The following is a 14,433-nucleotide window of genomic DNA, read 5'->3' on the forward strand; positions in this document are numbered from 1 at the left end:
GCCCCTCTTATTTGGGGTCTTACTTACTATTAAACTTGTAAGCTGCGTTATTGTCAGACAACTGTATTGCAAATGGAATCATGAAGTTCAGCTCAGTGATCCGAGGTAACATCTAGGAAGACAGCGACCTGTGTCGGCACACTTAAATCCTTATTAGGTGTAAATGTGTGAGTAATAAAATAAATCCTCCTTGTACATTACTGATGAAGGGAAAATTAGCTTTAGGGACCCAAGTCGTTTTGTGCCCGGCTATAAATGTTTATTTCTGCTTTAACATCGGTGAGCATTGTCTCACTTTTGGAGTTCAAAGAAGTGCCATTTATAGCAAAAAGGTATCGACAGAAAGGATCGCCATAGAAAGCAGCAGTTTCTGCACTAACAGCCTCTGGAACGTAGTACAAAGAAATGTTTTGAACCCAGAAGTCATTCAATATTTTTCCCATGGTATTTTTCCCAAGCTAGGATATTTTTTCTCTCTTTTATTTTTACTTAGATGTGCAGGGAAAACCCGATGAACTACTTGGCTAGTTCATCAGCCAACTAGTTCATCTGGCACCTGGTTCACTTTGTAGGAAACACAGGAAATGAACAATTGAGGTGTTAAACGCCACATTTAAAAGAGAAAATAATTTTGGTCAACTTGTTTTTACAGTGAAGAACTGTCAGTATATGTGTGTATCTTTCATGTTTATATCTAGCATCTTTCAGTGGTAAGAGATATTGACGGGCTGTTACCGTATCTGCTGTAACGTTCTTCCTCCTCTGCCTACAGTTTATTCTTCTGAGTGTAACTGTCGAACATTTGACATCCACCTGCTATATTTGTTGTATCCACTCGAGGGGAATCGTGTTTTGCTTCTGGAGGGTTGCATGTGGGCTTTCTTTCTTTCTTTCTTTTTTGGTTATGCTGGCAACTGCAGGTTGTTTTTACCTCTCCTTGTGTGTGTGATTCATGTTTACACTGTCACATGAACTCTCTCAACAGGTGTTCTTCAAGGAGATTTTCCTGTATATTCTTGAGACGTCCACAAGCTCCTATGACCACAAATGGATGGTTATACAAACCCTCACTAGAATATGTGCAGGTTGGCTTCTCTCTCTATTTTCACTTCTCTTTGTGTCATTTAGAAAATAGAAAATAGAAGTACTTTGATTGGGGCTTTAGATGTGGTGCAGATATATCTGCTATTTGTCAAAACGGTTTTTAGCTGTACAGAAATGCTGAATAATACCTCATATGAACTGCTTCCTTTTTCACGTGACTGTCCTAACAAAGTTGCAGTTTCATCTAATGATTAATGATTATCTTTATATGTATGCCTATTGATTCACCCTCCACATTTTCACTGCCAAACTCCATCTGGCTCCCATCTGTCCCATCAGACGCCCAGAGTGTGGTGGACATCTACGTGAACTATGACTGTGACTTGAATGCTGCTAACATATTTGAACGGCTGGTCAACGACCTCTCGAAAATTGCACAAGGTCGTGGAGGCCATGAGCTTGGGATAACCCCCCAGCAGGTGACTTTATTTATTTATTTAATTTAAAGTTATTATTGCTATTATTCACAATCTTGGGCTAAAAAAAAATTGTTGGGATGCTTTTCTAGGAGCTGACCCTGAGAAAGAAAGGCCTTGAGTGTCTAGTGTCAATCCTGAAGTGTATGGTGGAGTGGAGTAAAGACCAATACGTCAACCCCAATTCCCAGACCAGCCTCGGTGAGACACTCGTGTCTTTTGTCAAAACTGTCTGCCAGTCATCAGACCTGATCTGAATACAAGGCATAACCTTTCTCTTCATTATTATTCTGCACACTGATCAGTGTTTGGCTGGTAGTTTGAAACAATCCAAGACAGGCTAGCTGTACACAGAACAATGTGTTACTGCAGGGGAGAGTGTAGTAATTCCTTAAAAATAACAGTGAAGACTGTTTGGTTAAATTGCAGAATACGTTCTGCAATTTCTGCAATATTACAGAATACAAGCCTGTAATATTACTGAAGTCTTCAGAATAAGGTTTGAATGTTTAATGATTAAAGCTTAAATAAAAGGAAGTGTATGGGTACCTTTATTTTATTTTTTGTCTTGTAGCCTCCGTCTTTTTCAATCCTCCACCTGATGTAGGAAATATGATGCTAATTAAACACTCTTATGCTAATTAAGATTGAATAATTTTTGTATTTTATTTGCCAGATTTTTGTTAAACGCTCCCATTTCCAAAATTTAGACATTTCTAGCAATAATTTCATAATTTAGGTTTTTAAAGGTTTTTACTGGTTTGCGATAAACCGCCATCAGCATAGTTGCAATCAGAGGCAGTGTGGACAGCTGGCATTCATCTGGGAGAGCTACAACTCTTAAGAAGAAATGCAAACGTTCATCAGCTCGGTTCCCACCGCTCGAAACAGCGGGATAATGCCCAGAGGCTGGCGCAGACGGGCTAATCCAGGAGGTTTAATCCTGAAAAGAACCTTAGGCCGAGCCATGATTGAGGCGGGGGGGCACAAAAAAACCCTCCATGACATACTGAGCATATCTTCAGTGTCAGACTGGCCCTTGGGTTTTCAGCACATCGGAGGATTTCTGTTGTTTGCTCAAACTAAGGAAGAGTACAGCTGCGTGAAAGCACTGGAAAGATATCCCAGAAGCCCTCTGGAGCAGCCCATGGGCTAGCCTCAGGCTGGGCTAACAGGGCTAACTAGCATAGGCAGCTGTGTTCGCTCACAGTGGCGCTATTTCTATTTCAAAACTTATGACACCTCATTAGCAATCTAGCAGGAACTCATAGGTTAGTATTTGAATTTTGAATGTTACGTTTGTCCTGCAGGCTGCCGCCGAATTTCAGACAGAAGTTTTTACTTTTTTCTTTTATTTTACAAGGTGGAATATGAATTGTGGTTACAAAGCATTGGATTGTGTAGTGTCTTAGAGTATAGTAGTACAATATATCACATCCCCTGTTTTTAAACTGTCCCTTGTCTCTCCTTTGTGAGCGACTTCAAAGCAAGAGCAGGTAACAGTAGAGCAGTATGGAGTGTTTGCTGGAACGTGTTTGTGTCGCTCGTTTTACACCCGTTGTGTCCGTAGGGAGTTTTGTACTAATGTTGGGTTACATAGCTTGTGTTTGAGAGTTTCCTGTTGCCCAGCTACACCCATAGATTTGTAACAAAAACCGTGTTTGAATTTAACCACAACTACTAATAGGTGAAAATGCTGCTGGTTAGTTTTGATGGAAACGTTATAAAGTAGTTCCCCGACGCACAGCTTGTGTTCCCCCATTGTTTTCCCTCCGTTCTGTAGGCCGGGGAGTGGACACAGACTGCCAGCTCACATTACTGCGGCTTTGTCCTGAATGTTTTAAAGAGTTTCCGATAGGTAATCAGACTCCCTCCGTCTTACAGCGTGGACTCGCTCCAGCAGCAGCAGCAGATCTCTGAGCTTACTCCAGCAGGCTTAAGAAACCAGCCTCTATTGGTGTCTAAGTTCTGTCTGCTTTCCCTTTGACGACCTGGAGCTTTTCAGATAACCCACCTTTTATAATACCCCTCCCCTCCCTCCTGCCTTGCATCTGCTCCGACAGTGTGAATAAATGTGTGTTTCTGGAATTCATTAAGCTGCGATTGTGCACGCATTCGAGTAACGCTTGCATTCATACCCTCCCTGCCAACAACAAAAAAAAAAAATCATTAAGTAGACCTTGGGGTCATTTTCTTTAGTCCAGTTTTCCCCATTTTAAATGACTGAAGTTTGTCTCCTGCAGTACTAGCTTTTAGTTAGCTGTTTTTTAAGCCTTGAGGCCATGCTTGTGCCAGAGTTTCAATTAAAGGCCTCACTTCTATGATGTTTGCTGGGAGTTGCAACAATAGTCTTTTTTTTTTTCTGTTATTATCATATATGTCCACTTATCTGTCGTCCCTTCTGCGTTGTCTCATCTGGTGTATTTTTTCTCTTTCTTTTTTATTCCTCAGGCCAAGAGAAACCATCAGAACAAGAAAGCACAGAGTCCAAGGCTCCAGAGACCATAAACCGCTATGGGAGCATTAACTCTCTGGACTCCACAGCCTCATCCGGTATCGGAAGCTACAGCACGCAGATGTCTGGTACTGACAACCCAGAGCAGTTCGAAGTGCTCAAGCAGCAAAAGGAGATCATCGAGCAGGGCATCGACCTGTAAGGGGTGCCGCTTTCACGGAGTAATCGTTTTATCCTCCGGATAACTGTGGCATTAGCTTCATTAACTTGTCCTTCTCTGGATCTTCCATAGGTTTAACAAGAAACCAAAGAGAGGAATTCAGTACCTTCAGGAGCAAGGCATGCTGGGTACAACCCCCGAGGACCTTGCTCAGTTTTTGCACCAGGAGGAGAGGCTCGATTCGGTAAGAAGTCATGTGGTTCTTACTTTCAGCTAAAACAGAGTACAGATCTGCTTCTCTGCTCACAACACAGATTTGGGTCCAGACTTTTGGCATGTTGAAGTGAGGAAGCACAAACCGCACAGTGATTTCAGAGCAGGTGTAACGTTTACAGCTTCATCCCAAGACCGGGTTAAGCGAATACGATACTCGGTCACCGACGGCTGATAGTGCCAGAGTTGTAAGTGCGGCTGTGACACCAGAACAGTTGTTGTATGTGTCGGGGGGGGGGGTGTTATTAAAAATAGCACAAATGAGATTTACTCAAGCGAAGTTATGGCAGGGAGGAAAATGGCTCATTCTAGTAGCATGGAGTGAGTTCCCCACACAAACATCTGGAGATCAGAATCGTTAACTAAAGCTGAGATATGAAATGAAGAAAGATGTCTAATATTGTAAATATTGCAACAGATATGAGATGGCGTGAAGGGACTGTTTTTCTTCTGTTGCCTGCATCCACCCGTCAGAACAAGGGTGCAGCAAGCTAACGCTACAGCCTGTCCTATGAAGCAGGATGTGGCTAATCTATCTTAACTTCAGGATTAACCCTGAGTTTTCTGGACTATCAAGGTGGTTCACCTTCATAGCAAGAGGGTCTAACAATGAGGATCAGTGATAAATACAGTTTCTTACACATAACTTAACAGCTACCAGCACCACTTCCCTTTGATGTAAACATGCTAATCCTATCCCAGCTAGATTGATAAATCCTGGGTTACCTTATCATGTTCATGTCCCGATGTTAGGGTAAGTGGATCCATATAACGGAAACAGCATATAACCTGTTTTGTGGCACAGAGCCCAGATCAGCTACAGTAGGATATTATTAAAGTCTACATCCTGTCCTGCTGTCGCTAGCATGCGCCTGATGCAATTGGCATTTGTAGCCCAGTAGAAAAAAAATTTTGTTTGCATAAAACTGGTCATACCCCCTTTTTTTTTGTGCAAGCACATGATTATTTCTGAAAAGAAATGTTGGTGCTGAGTTTGTCAAATGTATTTTTGGTGCTTCATGCATCACAAGGGGAGTGCCATTTAGCTCCATTAAGAAATTTCCTAGAGAAAGACAAACTTTGGCACATTTATGGTCATTCCATCTCATTAGAAAATAAATCTCATCTCAGAACTTCACTCTATTTCAGACTCTCTCCCACACACACAGTAGATAAGAACCAGCACAGACAAATGCTAAATATGTGTTTTACATTGCGGTACGTTTCACATAGTCTCTGTTTTCTTTTGCTCTGTCAGACTCAAGTGGGAGAATTCCTCGGGGATAATGACCGTTTCAATAAAGAGGTGATGTACGCCTACGTGGATCAAATGGACTTCCAGGGCAAAGACTTTGTCTCTGCGCTGAGGATGTTCCTGGAGGGCTTTCGGCTGCCCGGAGAGGCCCAGAAAATTGACCGGCTCATGGAGAAATTTGCGGCGAGATATCTTGAATGCAACCAGGGGTGAGTTTATGACTCTGGAAATGCTTGCGTTCGGTTCTCTGGGGTCAGTAAACACCGTGCTGTTAAATTAATCTGCTCTCCTACCCTTGCTTTCCTGTCCATTTCCCAGGCAAACGCTCTTTGCCAGCGCTGACACTGCGTATGTCCTTGCCTACTCAATCATTATGTTGACAACAGACCTTCACAGTCCACAGGTGAGCGCTCCGCCTCAGTGAGGTAGTGGCCTTCGGGATGTGTTTAGACAGCAGTCCTTCCCTTAAATATCTGTTCAGCATAAATCACAGAAGTTAAATAATCAGCTTTTGACCCGAATCCTTGTTGTTATCTGCAAAGGTTAAGAATAAAATGACAAAAGAGCAATATATCAAGATGAACCGGGGCATCAATGACAGCAAAGACCTACCTGAGGAATATCTCTCAGCCATCTACGACGAGATCGCAGGGAAAAAGATCGCCATGAAGGAGACAAAAGAGCTCACTATGAAATCCAACAAGCAAAGTGAGTCTCGGTGCTGGAGGAGTTCTCAAGGGTGTAATGAAAAAGGAGATTGTAGATATTATCCAGAGTCAATTACTTGATATCTTTGTTGCTGGAATGGTTTGGGATGAGGGTTGGAGCTATCAGAAATCAGTTATTCTTTGAAAAACACTTCTGATTTACACTTTGCGGCAGCTGTTAAAAGAAAAGCTGCAGTTTTTTTCACTTTCTGTGAGAAAAAAAAAAAAATCTATCTGGGGTTTATTGCTCAGGTGTGGCCAGCGAGAAACAGAGGCGCCTGCTGTACAACGTGGAGATGGAGCAGATGGCTAAGACGGCCAAAGCTCTGATGGAGGCCGTCAGCCACGTGCAGGCTCCCTTCACCAGTGCCACACATCTGGAGCATGTCAGACCTATGTTCAAGGTAATAACGCCAGCGCATCCACACATGCTTCAGACACAGCTGGGCACAAACACAGCTGCAAACAAATCATCCTTGCCGTTGTTGTTTGTTTGTTTGTTTCCTCAGCTGGCATGGACGCCCTTCCTGGCCGCCTTCAGCGTGGGGCTTCAGGACTGTGACGACACTGAGGTGGCCTCGCTGTGTCTTGAAGGAATCCGCTGTGCCATCAGGATCGCGTGCATCTTCTCCATACAGGTACTGCAATCTGTTTTGGAGGACTAGTGCCGTACCGTATTACCGACCTGGCAGCGCATTGACACAAAGCATTGTTGTTGTTTTGCCTCTGTCACAGCTGGAGAGGGATGCGTATGTGCAGGCTCTGGCCAGGTTCACCCTGCTCACAGCCACCTCAGGCATTGCAGAAATGAAGCAGAAGAACATTGACACCATCAAGACCCTCATCACTGTGGCTCACACAGATGGAAACTATCTGGGAAACTCCTGGCATGAGGTTCGCTCCACTGATGTCACATGAAACTGGCGTTTGTGTTGGCTCGCAGGAACGTGTTGTTATAATTCATCTCATATTTAAATGATCATCTTTCCCGAGCCTCGGATTCCTCTGGGATATCAATTTGTATATCTAGAACAGAGCAGAGACCTGTCTTTACTTTGTTTATAGCTCACATTTTGTAGAATTTTGGTGTTACCCTCTTCCCACTTTATTCTACATATGATAGTCTGCTGCGCTTGCTTGTTTTTTAACTTCTTTCTACATTTCTGCATCTGTTTTTTTTCCCTCCAAATTCCTCACTCTTTGCAGATCTTGAAGTGCATCAGTCAGCTGGAGCTGGCTCAGCTGATTGGTACCGGGGTCAAGGCACGCTACATCTCAGGGACGGTGCGGGGCAAAGAGGGCTTCATTGCGAGCACGAAGGAGCAGAGCAGCGATGAGTACCTGGGTCTAGGTCAGCGATCATCATTTGAATGCATCATGCACACAAAGACCAACGTTAAAGCCTAAATCAGCCTAACAACCATCTGTGTTTTGCTCTGCAGTTGGAGGGACTGTGGACCGTAAGCAGATTGCCAGCATTCAGGAGTCCATCGGAGAGACCAGCTCTCAGAGTGTGGTGGTGGCTGTGGACAGGTATGCACCTCCTGCTGTTGTTTGTTTATTTGTAGACTTTAACGTCCTTAAACTGAGCATGCAGTAAATGAACGTAGCAAGGATCACATCCTCTTACCTACCTTTATTTTGGAGTAAAAAGAAATGAAAATACAGCGCAGCTCTTAAGTAGTTTGTGTTTCTGTACAGGATATTCACAGGTTCTACCAGACTGGACGGTAATGCAATAGGTGAGTCCAACTGATCCACTATTATACATGTAATTTCCTTATTGCTTACAAGCAGAGGTACATGCTAGCTATTTTTGATTGGCATGAATCACGTCCTGCACAAACCGCTTTTCATTGCCAACGTTTTCTGTCCGTTCATCAGTTGATTTCGTGCGCTGGCTGTGCGCCGTGTCCATGGATGAGCTGGCCTCGCCCACACACCCACGTATGTTCAGCCTGCAGAAGATAGTGGAGATCTCCTACTACAACATGGGTCGCATCAGGCTGCAGTGGTCCAGGATCTGGGAGGTTATTGGAGACCACTTTAACAAGGTGAGCGAGAACTAGATAACTCATAGCTTAATACACTGATCGGGCACAACATTACGATCACTGACAGGGGAAGTGAGTAACACTGTAGATATTTCAATACAAATTTTATTTTTTTAATTTATGTTTTGGTAGCTTTGTTCCTCCATAAGGTGTTGGTTTGAAAATCTATCTCAAAGGTTTGCAGGAACTGAGCTACAAAGGCTTGTTTTCCTTCTCTCTCCCACTTTCTGTTTTGCAATGATAAACACCGATTGTTGCCAAATTCTGGCATTTTGATATTCAAGGACTCATCTCTCACCAAGATTCGAGTCTCACGGCGCAGCTACAACCTGGATTTTGGCGAAGGAGTGCCTGTTATGTGAAAAGTGTATTCAAGAAATGTTAGAGGCTTACTTTTTACTAAAGGAACAGTGTGTTCTCAGAGAGCCGCACATCATGCGCTGAATTTAGGAGAAAAAACTGTGAAAAATAATACAGTGTTAACAATATTGTTCTGTCTTTGTGTAGGTTGGGTGCAATCCTAATGAAGATGTGGCCATTTTCGCGGTGGATTCTCTTCGGCAGCTGTCCATGAAGTTTTTGGAAAAGGGGGAGCTGGCTAACTTCAGATTCCAGAAAGACTTCCTGAGGCCTTTCGAGCACATCATGAAGAAGAACAGGTACAGAAGGAGTGCAATCATGTGTGAGTGAGTGATCACGTTAACTCTGCAAGTGGAAATCTGTAGTTCCTGGTGGCGCATGCACAGAATAAAGTAATGCACTCAAACCTCTCCCTTTAACCTCATCTGCAGCTCTGTGCCTCCCTTCCTTCCTCCCTGTAGCAGTGAGTTGGCATATTGTTTGCTTTCTCACGTGGGGACGAGTAGCAACCCAGCATTTCAGCTGACCCATTTCAGTCTCTTTGCATTACCCTTTCAGTGAATTCACGTAAAAGCCTCTCTTTCCTCGTTTGCTCCGAATCTATCTCGGCTGGAATTTAAGCAGCTGTCATTTATAAATGAGAGCGATTTTCCTGTAAAGGCTGCTGCGCGGCACGTCAAAGAGGAAAGCTGTTTCGCTACAGCACACGTTTCATTGATATGAAATAGGAGTAGCAGTTTAAGTATAAATCCACCCACAGATTGAACAGCCCGAGAGCTTCAACAGAGAGGAGATGGCAGGCAGCCACGTAAACCCTGCAGCACAGTGTGTCTCGCTCATGCTCGTTCATGCTGCCTTCCCCTGTGTTGGTGTGTGTAATGGTGAGTGGAGGCAGAGCTCCTCTCTCATTCATAGCTACGGAGCAATTAGGATTGCTCTTCACTGAGGCCACAACTCTAGCCAAAGCTGGAATAATCATTTTCTCTGAGAACAGGGCTGTGGATGTCATCAAGAGCCTTTAAAGCTAATTGAAATCAATGACGAGATTCATTTTCTTCTCTTTAAAAGGGACCAATTATGCAGGCACCAGCTCCATGTTTTTCTTCTTTGACTCTACTAGAGTAGCTTTACTGTCATCCAGAGTTCAAAATAATGCTTATTTAGTTTATATTGTGCCTCGATGCATTCTGTCAGAAAGTCTCCTTATTTTTCACTTTCATTGTTATTGTTTGCTGGGTGATGTCACATGCTTTTACGACAGTCCAGCGTACTAAGAGTCCGAGGAGCGCTAAGCACGGGGGAATAGCAATTTCCAGTGTGATTCAGAACCTCTCTAGCTCTAAGGATCAATTCCCAAATTAATATATATATATATATATATATACACACACACACACACACACACACACACACACACACACACACACACACACACACACACACACACACACACTCTTCCGTTAATTTCAGGAAGTTGTTAGAAGTCTGTGGTATTAGGTTGCTAAAGTATACATCTCCACTGAGGCGGTCTAGGAGGAGACGGATCTATACTTTGACATATTGTTTACATCCTTTAGGGGTTTTAGATTAGGAGGTAGCGCATTATAAGACATGTACCTGATATGGAGCATGTTAGGAGATTCGACTGATATTGGCAGAAGCATGTGATTTTTCCACCGTAGCCTTTGACACAGGTCGGATCTGTGTATATCAGTTAGGTTATTTGGCCACTAGAGGGCTGTGATGACCACCTAATTGCTGATCTTTGCTAATATTGAGATATTAGGCCTTTCTGTTGTTTTGGATAAGCAGATATTCCTGCCAATGTGAGATTTCATTAAGCCAGAGCATTTAGTTATTGATGTATGATGTTGAAAAGTAATGGTTGTTATATTTGTCATGTAATTATTCTCCCTGTTTTCTTGTTATTTAGAACCACAGACATACTCTCACTGAGTATGCCAGTTGCTGTACTACTGGCCTGCTGTTCAATCAGTTAATGTTCATTAAAGTATATCTGGAAAGCACTCTCTGTGCCCCACTCTCTGACTGGAGTCCTTGTCCTGAGGGAGCTATCACACCGGCATCCTAGTGATAACTCTCTAACAAATTCAATGCCTAAAACAAGCTATGTTAGCTTTTATTCCTATAAGGCCATCCTCTCCTTAAGAGTGTGTCTTTATGGCGTGGATGTGATCCGACCTCCATCCAACCAAACCATCACGTGCACCTTACAGGCTGAAGTTAAAAGCTTTTCTGTAGTCACATCCTGTATGCTTAACATTGTGGGATGCATCAGGGGTAGCATGTTCTCCAGCAGTCCAGAGCACAGCACCTTCTTCCTGTATGTACTTTTGTTGCTCTCACCCCAGACACATCTATCTAATACACTTCAAGTACACCTGTAAGTTTTTGCATGTGTATGTGTTAAGAAGCCAAACTAAAGAAAAGCTACAAGTTTATAAACTCATCAACTGATTTGGACCAGAGTAAACAAACCATTGGTGTGAAAATATCCTAAGACTGCTTCTGATTGGCTTCTGTCCTTAAACAGAAGGTTTAAACTGTATGACAGGATGTTACTACATATACTATGTATGTGGTATACTAAATATTTGTTTACTTTATTCCTCCTATTTTGCGTCTTCATCTGTGTGCTGCCTTTGGCTCCCCCCTTCCCCTTCTTTTTCCTCTTTGTTTTGACCCCTTCTCACCTCTTTACTCTGTCTCCCATTCAGGTCTCCCACCATCCGAGACATGGTGGTGCGCTGTATCGCCCAGATGGTTAACTCCCAGGCAGCGAACATCCGTTCAGGATGGAAAAACATCTTCTCCGTCTTCCACCTGGCTGCCTCTGACCAAGATGAGAGCATCGTGGAGCTGGCCTTCCAGACCACTGGTCACATCGTCAGTAAGTCCAACAACCTCCCCAACTTATTTTCTCGTTAACCACTTCCATTTCCCTTGTAGTCAGCAGACTGATTTAATTTGCGTTTCCCCTGTACCCCCACCACTCTTCTAATTTTGCTCCCTCCTCTGTCTGCCTCCTAGCGAATGTATTTGAAAAGCACTTTGCGGCTACAATCGACTCCTTCCAGGATGCCGTGAAGTGTCTGTCAGAGTTTGCCTGCAATGCCTCATTCCCAGACACCAGCATGGAAGCCATCCGCCTCATCCGACACTGCGCCAAATACGTCTCAGATAGGCCACAGGTCAATACGAGTCCTTGTCTTATACAGATCGCTTAATTTAATACTGTACGGGAGGCGTGTTGTGATTGATTATGATGCAAAATGCACCGACTTGTGCATCAGCTCAGATAGTCTGAATATAAGTGGTTGGTTGAAGCAGCAAAAAAATTCAAGTCATATTAAAGACATCAATATAGAGACACTATTAAAGATAATGCATTAAAGATACATGACATTAGCATTATGAATATATATGTAGTTCTGTAATCTATCCTACATCTACTACTGTCTGCAAAAAACACCTTCTTCTTGTGCTTGACGTAATAACTTGAGAACATGTGCAGTGCGTACCAGGGGCATGAACAATATGTATGGATGTGTGGGAGGATTAATTGTCTCCTGAGGCAGAAATGGTGCAGTGGTGAACATGGCTCTTATTTCTCTGGCAGGCCTTCAAAGACTACACCAGTGATGATATGAATGTAGCGCCCGAGGACCGTGTGTGGGTGCGGGGTTGGTTCCCTATTCTCTTTGAGCTCTCCTGCATCATCAACAGGTGTAAGCTGGATGTCAGGACCAGGTAGGCGGGATTTACCTTTTAGCTTGCTGTTTAGGGGCTTATAGGGTGGGTATCTGTATGCACAAGTGTGCTTTTAAAACGCTTTCACATTTCAGCTGAGAAATGGAGAATTGCAGGGGTTCTGCACAGTCTTGCTGCACAGCTGGAGTTAATGCTAGATTATAGACTTTAAAGACTTAAAAACACATCATCTATAGTGTTAAGAAAAACAAAATGTGCATGTGTGTGTCTGCGTGTTTCCCAGGGGGCTTACAGTGATGTTTGAAGTGATGAAGACCTATGGGCACACCTTTGAAAAACACTGGTGGCAGGATCTGTTCAGAATTGTCTTCAGGATCTTTGACAACATGAAGCTGCCCGAGCAACAGACTGAGGTACACGATAACGCTTTCATCCACATCCTCTGCTTCACATCCTGTGTTTGAACGGCTCAGCCAGATGCACTCGGAAAATGTCAGAGCACAATCTTTAATCTCCCGGTATATTTGTTTTTGGTCTCATGCTGAAACTTTCTCACTGCGCCCTCAGAAAGCAGAGTGGATGACGACTACCTGCAACCACGCACTTTACGCCATCTGCGATGTCTTCACCCAATACTTTGAGTCCCTCAATGGCGTCCTGCTGGATGACATCCTTGCTCAGCTCTACTGGTGTGTGCAGCAAGGTGAGTGCACATCCCTCTTTTTGGCTAATGTTTACAGGCAGAATTATCTAAAAAGTGGCAGAATAAAGGGGCAGGGAGGTGTGCAGCTCACTTAGGTGGGCCGGACCAGTGAAAACCCCCTTTCTGTCAGTGTCAAGTAGTTTAGCTGCACAGTTAGTCCCTTAGGTACTGCAATATAAGGAAACATCTCTCCTCTCCAATTCACCGTTTCCTTATCTCTCCCCCCCCCCCCCCCTCCTCCTCCTCATCCTCATCCTCCTCTTATCTTCTTCTGCAGATAATGAGCAGCTCGCCCGTTCAGGCACAAACTGTCTAGAGAATGTGGTCATCCTTAATGGAGAGAAGTTTTCCCCAGAAACCTGGGACAAGACATGTAACTGCATGCTGGACATCTTCAAGACCACAATCCCACACGCGTAAGCTGCTGTCAAAAACACACCCATGCTTTTGAATGCAGCATTTAATCCCTGCGGTTATTCTTATAGCAGTGCTTAGTTGCAAAATGAACGCGGCAGATCGAATTAAAGAATAAGTCTTAATTTTTCGCTTTGTGCGTCTAGATTTTAATGTTTCACTCTCAATTCAGTGTAATCACATTCTTTCAGATTATGTATAATTAAGTTAAAAATCATAATGGATTTTAAATTAAGACCTTGGTTGGTTTAATTGGCCGCCCGTCTCTGGTACTTTTCTATATTGAAAGCTGGATGTTGTTTATTACCCTGCATGAAAAGATGAATTTGTTGGGTTTTATTGAATGACTAATTCTCCTGTCTCAAAGGCTTTTAACATGGAGACCAGCGGGGGCAGAGGGAGAGCACTTATCAACACAGAGCCTGCCTGACAAACAGCTGGTATTTTTCATTTATATCACTAATTATTTCTTTCATCTGCTTGTTGCATTTTTGCTTTCCTTTTTGGCACGAGAACACAAGTTAGATTTTCTATAACTGATTGATTTACACGTACAGCTCTTGCATTATAGCAGTACCTCTGTTTACTTTGCTCCCAGGACTCAGTTTCCCAGAAGTCATTGGACATCCAGTCCCGCTCTGATGACCAGCATTCCATCAGCAGCTCCGACAGAGCTGCGATGGAGAATCGTCGGCAGAGTCAGTACAGCTCAGCCTCAGGCGTGACCGAGGACGGTCCAAGGAGTAGGACCCAAACAAGTCAGTACCACTTCACTCAGAGAATTTTGACCCCTGTGTGTT

General features: G+C 43.5%; 1 protein-coding gene across 2 annotated transcripts in view; it reads left to right on the forward strand.

Moving 5' to 3' along the window:
- Positions 1 to 14,433, forward strand: part of arfgef1 (ADP-ribosylation factor guanine nucleotide-exchange factor 1 (brefeldin A-inhibited)) — a 50,970-nt gene that overhangs the window by 32,141 nt on the left and 4,396 nt on the right. For both annotated transcript variants that reach the window (XM_085173444.1, XM_085173445.1), the window contains 24 exons: positions 986 to 1,085; positions 1,384 to 1,523; positions 1,613 to 1,721; positions 3,972 to 4,173; positions 4,268 to 4,379; positions 5,667 to 5,872; positions 5,982 to 6,066; positions 6,206 to 6,371; positions 6,623 to 6,774; positions 6,880 to 7,008; positions 7,106 to 7,264; positions 7,577 to 7,721; positions 7,813 to 7,903; positions 8,072 to 8,112; positions 8,255 to 8,424; positions 8,932 to 9,083; positions 11,523 to 11,695; positions 11,836 to 11,996; positions 12,425 to 12,555; positions 12,800 to 12,929; positions 13,084 to 13,219; positions 13,497 to 13,635; positions 14,001 to 14,073; positions 14,232 to 14,391. In XM_085173444.1, the coding sequence (XP_085029570.1) occupies positions 986 to 1,085; positions 1,384 to 1,523; positions 1,613 to 1,721; positions 3,972 to 4,173; positions 4,268 to 4,379; positions 5,667 to 5,872; positions 5,982 to 6,066; positions 6,206 to 6,371; positions 6,623 to 6,774; positions 6,880 to 7,008; positions 7,106 to 7,264; positions 7,577 to 7,721; positions 7,813 to 7,903; positions 8,072 to 8,112; positions 8,255 to 8,424; positions 8,932 to 9,083; positions 11,523 to 11,695; positions 11,836 to 11,996; positions 12,425 to 12,555; positions 12,800 to 12,929; positions 13,084 to 13,219; positions 13,497 to 13,635; positions 14,001 to 14,073; positions 14,232 to 14,391 (3,262 nt within the window). The remainder of the gene's footprint in view (positions 1 to 985; positions 1,086 to 1,383; positions 1,524 to 1,612; positions 1,722 to 3,971; positions 4,174 to 4,267; positions 4,380 to 5,666; positions 5,873 to 5,981; positions 6,067 to 6,205; positions 6,372 to 6,622; positions 6,775 to 6,879; positions 7,009 to 7,105; positions 7,265 to 7,576; positions 7,722 to 7,812; positions 7,904 to 8,071; positions 8,113 to 8,254; positions 8,425 to 8,931; positions 9,084 to 11,522; positions 11,696 to 11,835; positions 11,997 to 12,424; positions 12,556 to 12,799; positions 12,930 to 13,083; positions 13,220 to 13,496; positions 13,636 to 14,000; positions 14,074 to 14,231; positions 14,392 to 14,433) is intronic.

Source organism: Neolamprologus multifasciatus, chromosome 9 (assembly GCF_963576455.1).
Source record: "Neolamprologus multifasciatus chromosome 9, fNeoMul1.2, whole genome shotgun sequence".
Taxonomy (NCBI): Eukaryota; Metazoa; Chordata; class Actinopteri; order Cichliformes; family Cichlidae; genus Neolamprologus; species Neolamprologus multifasciatus.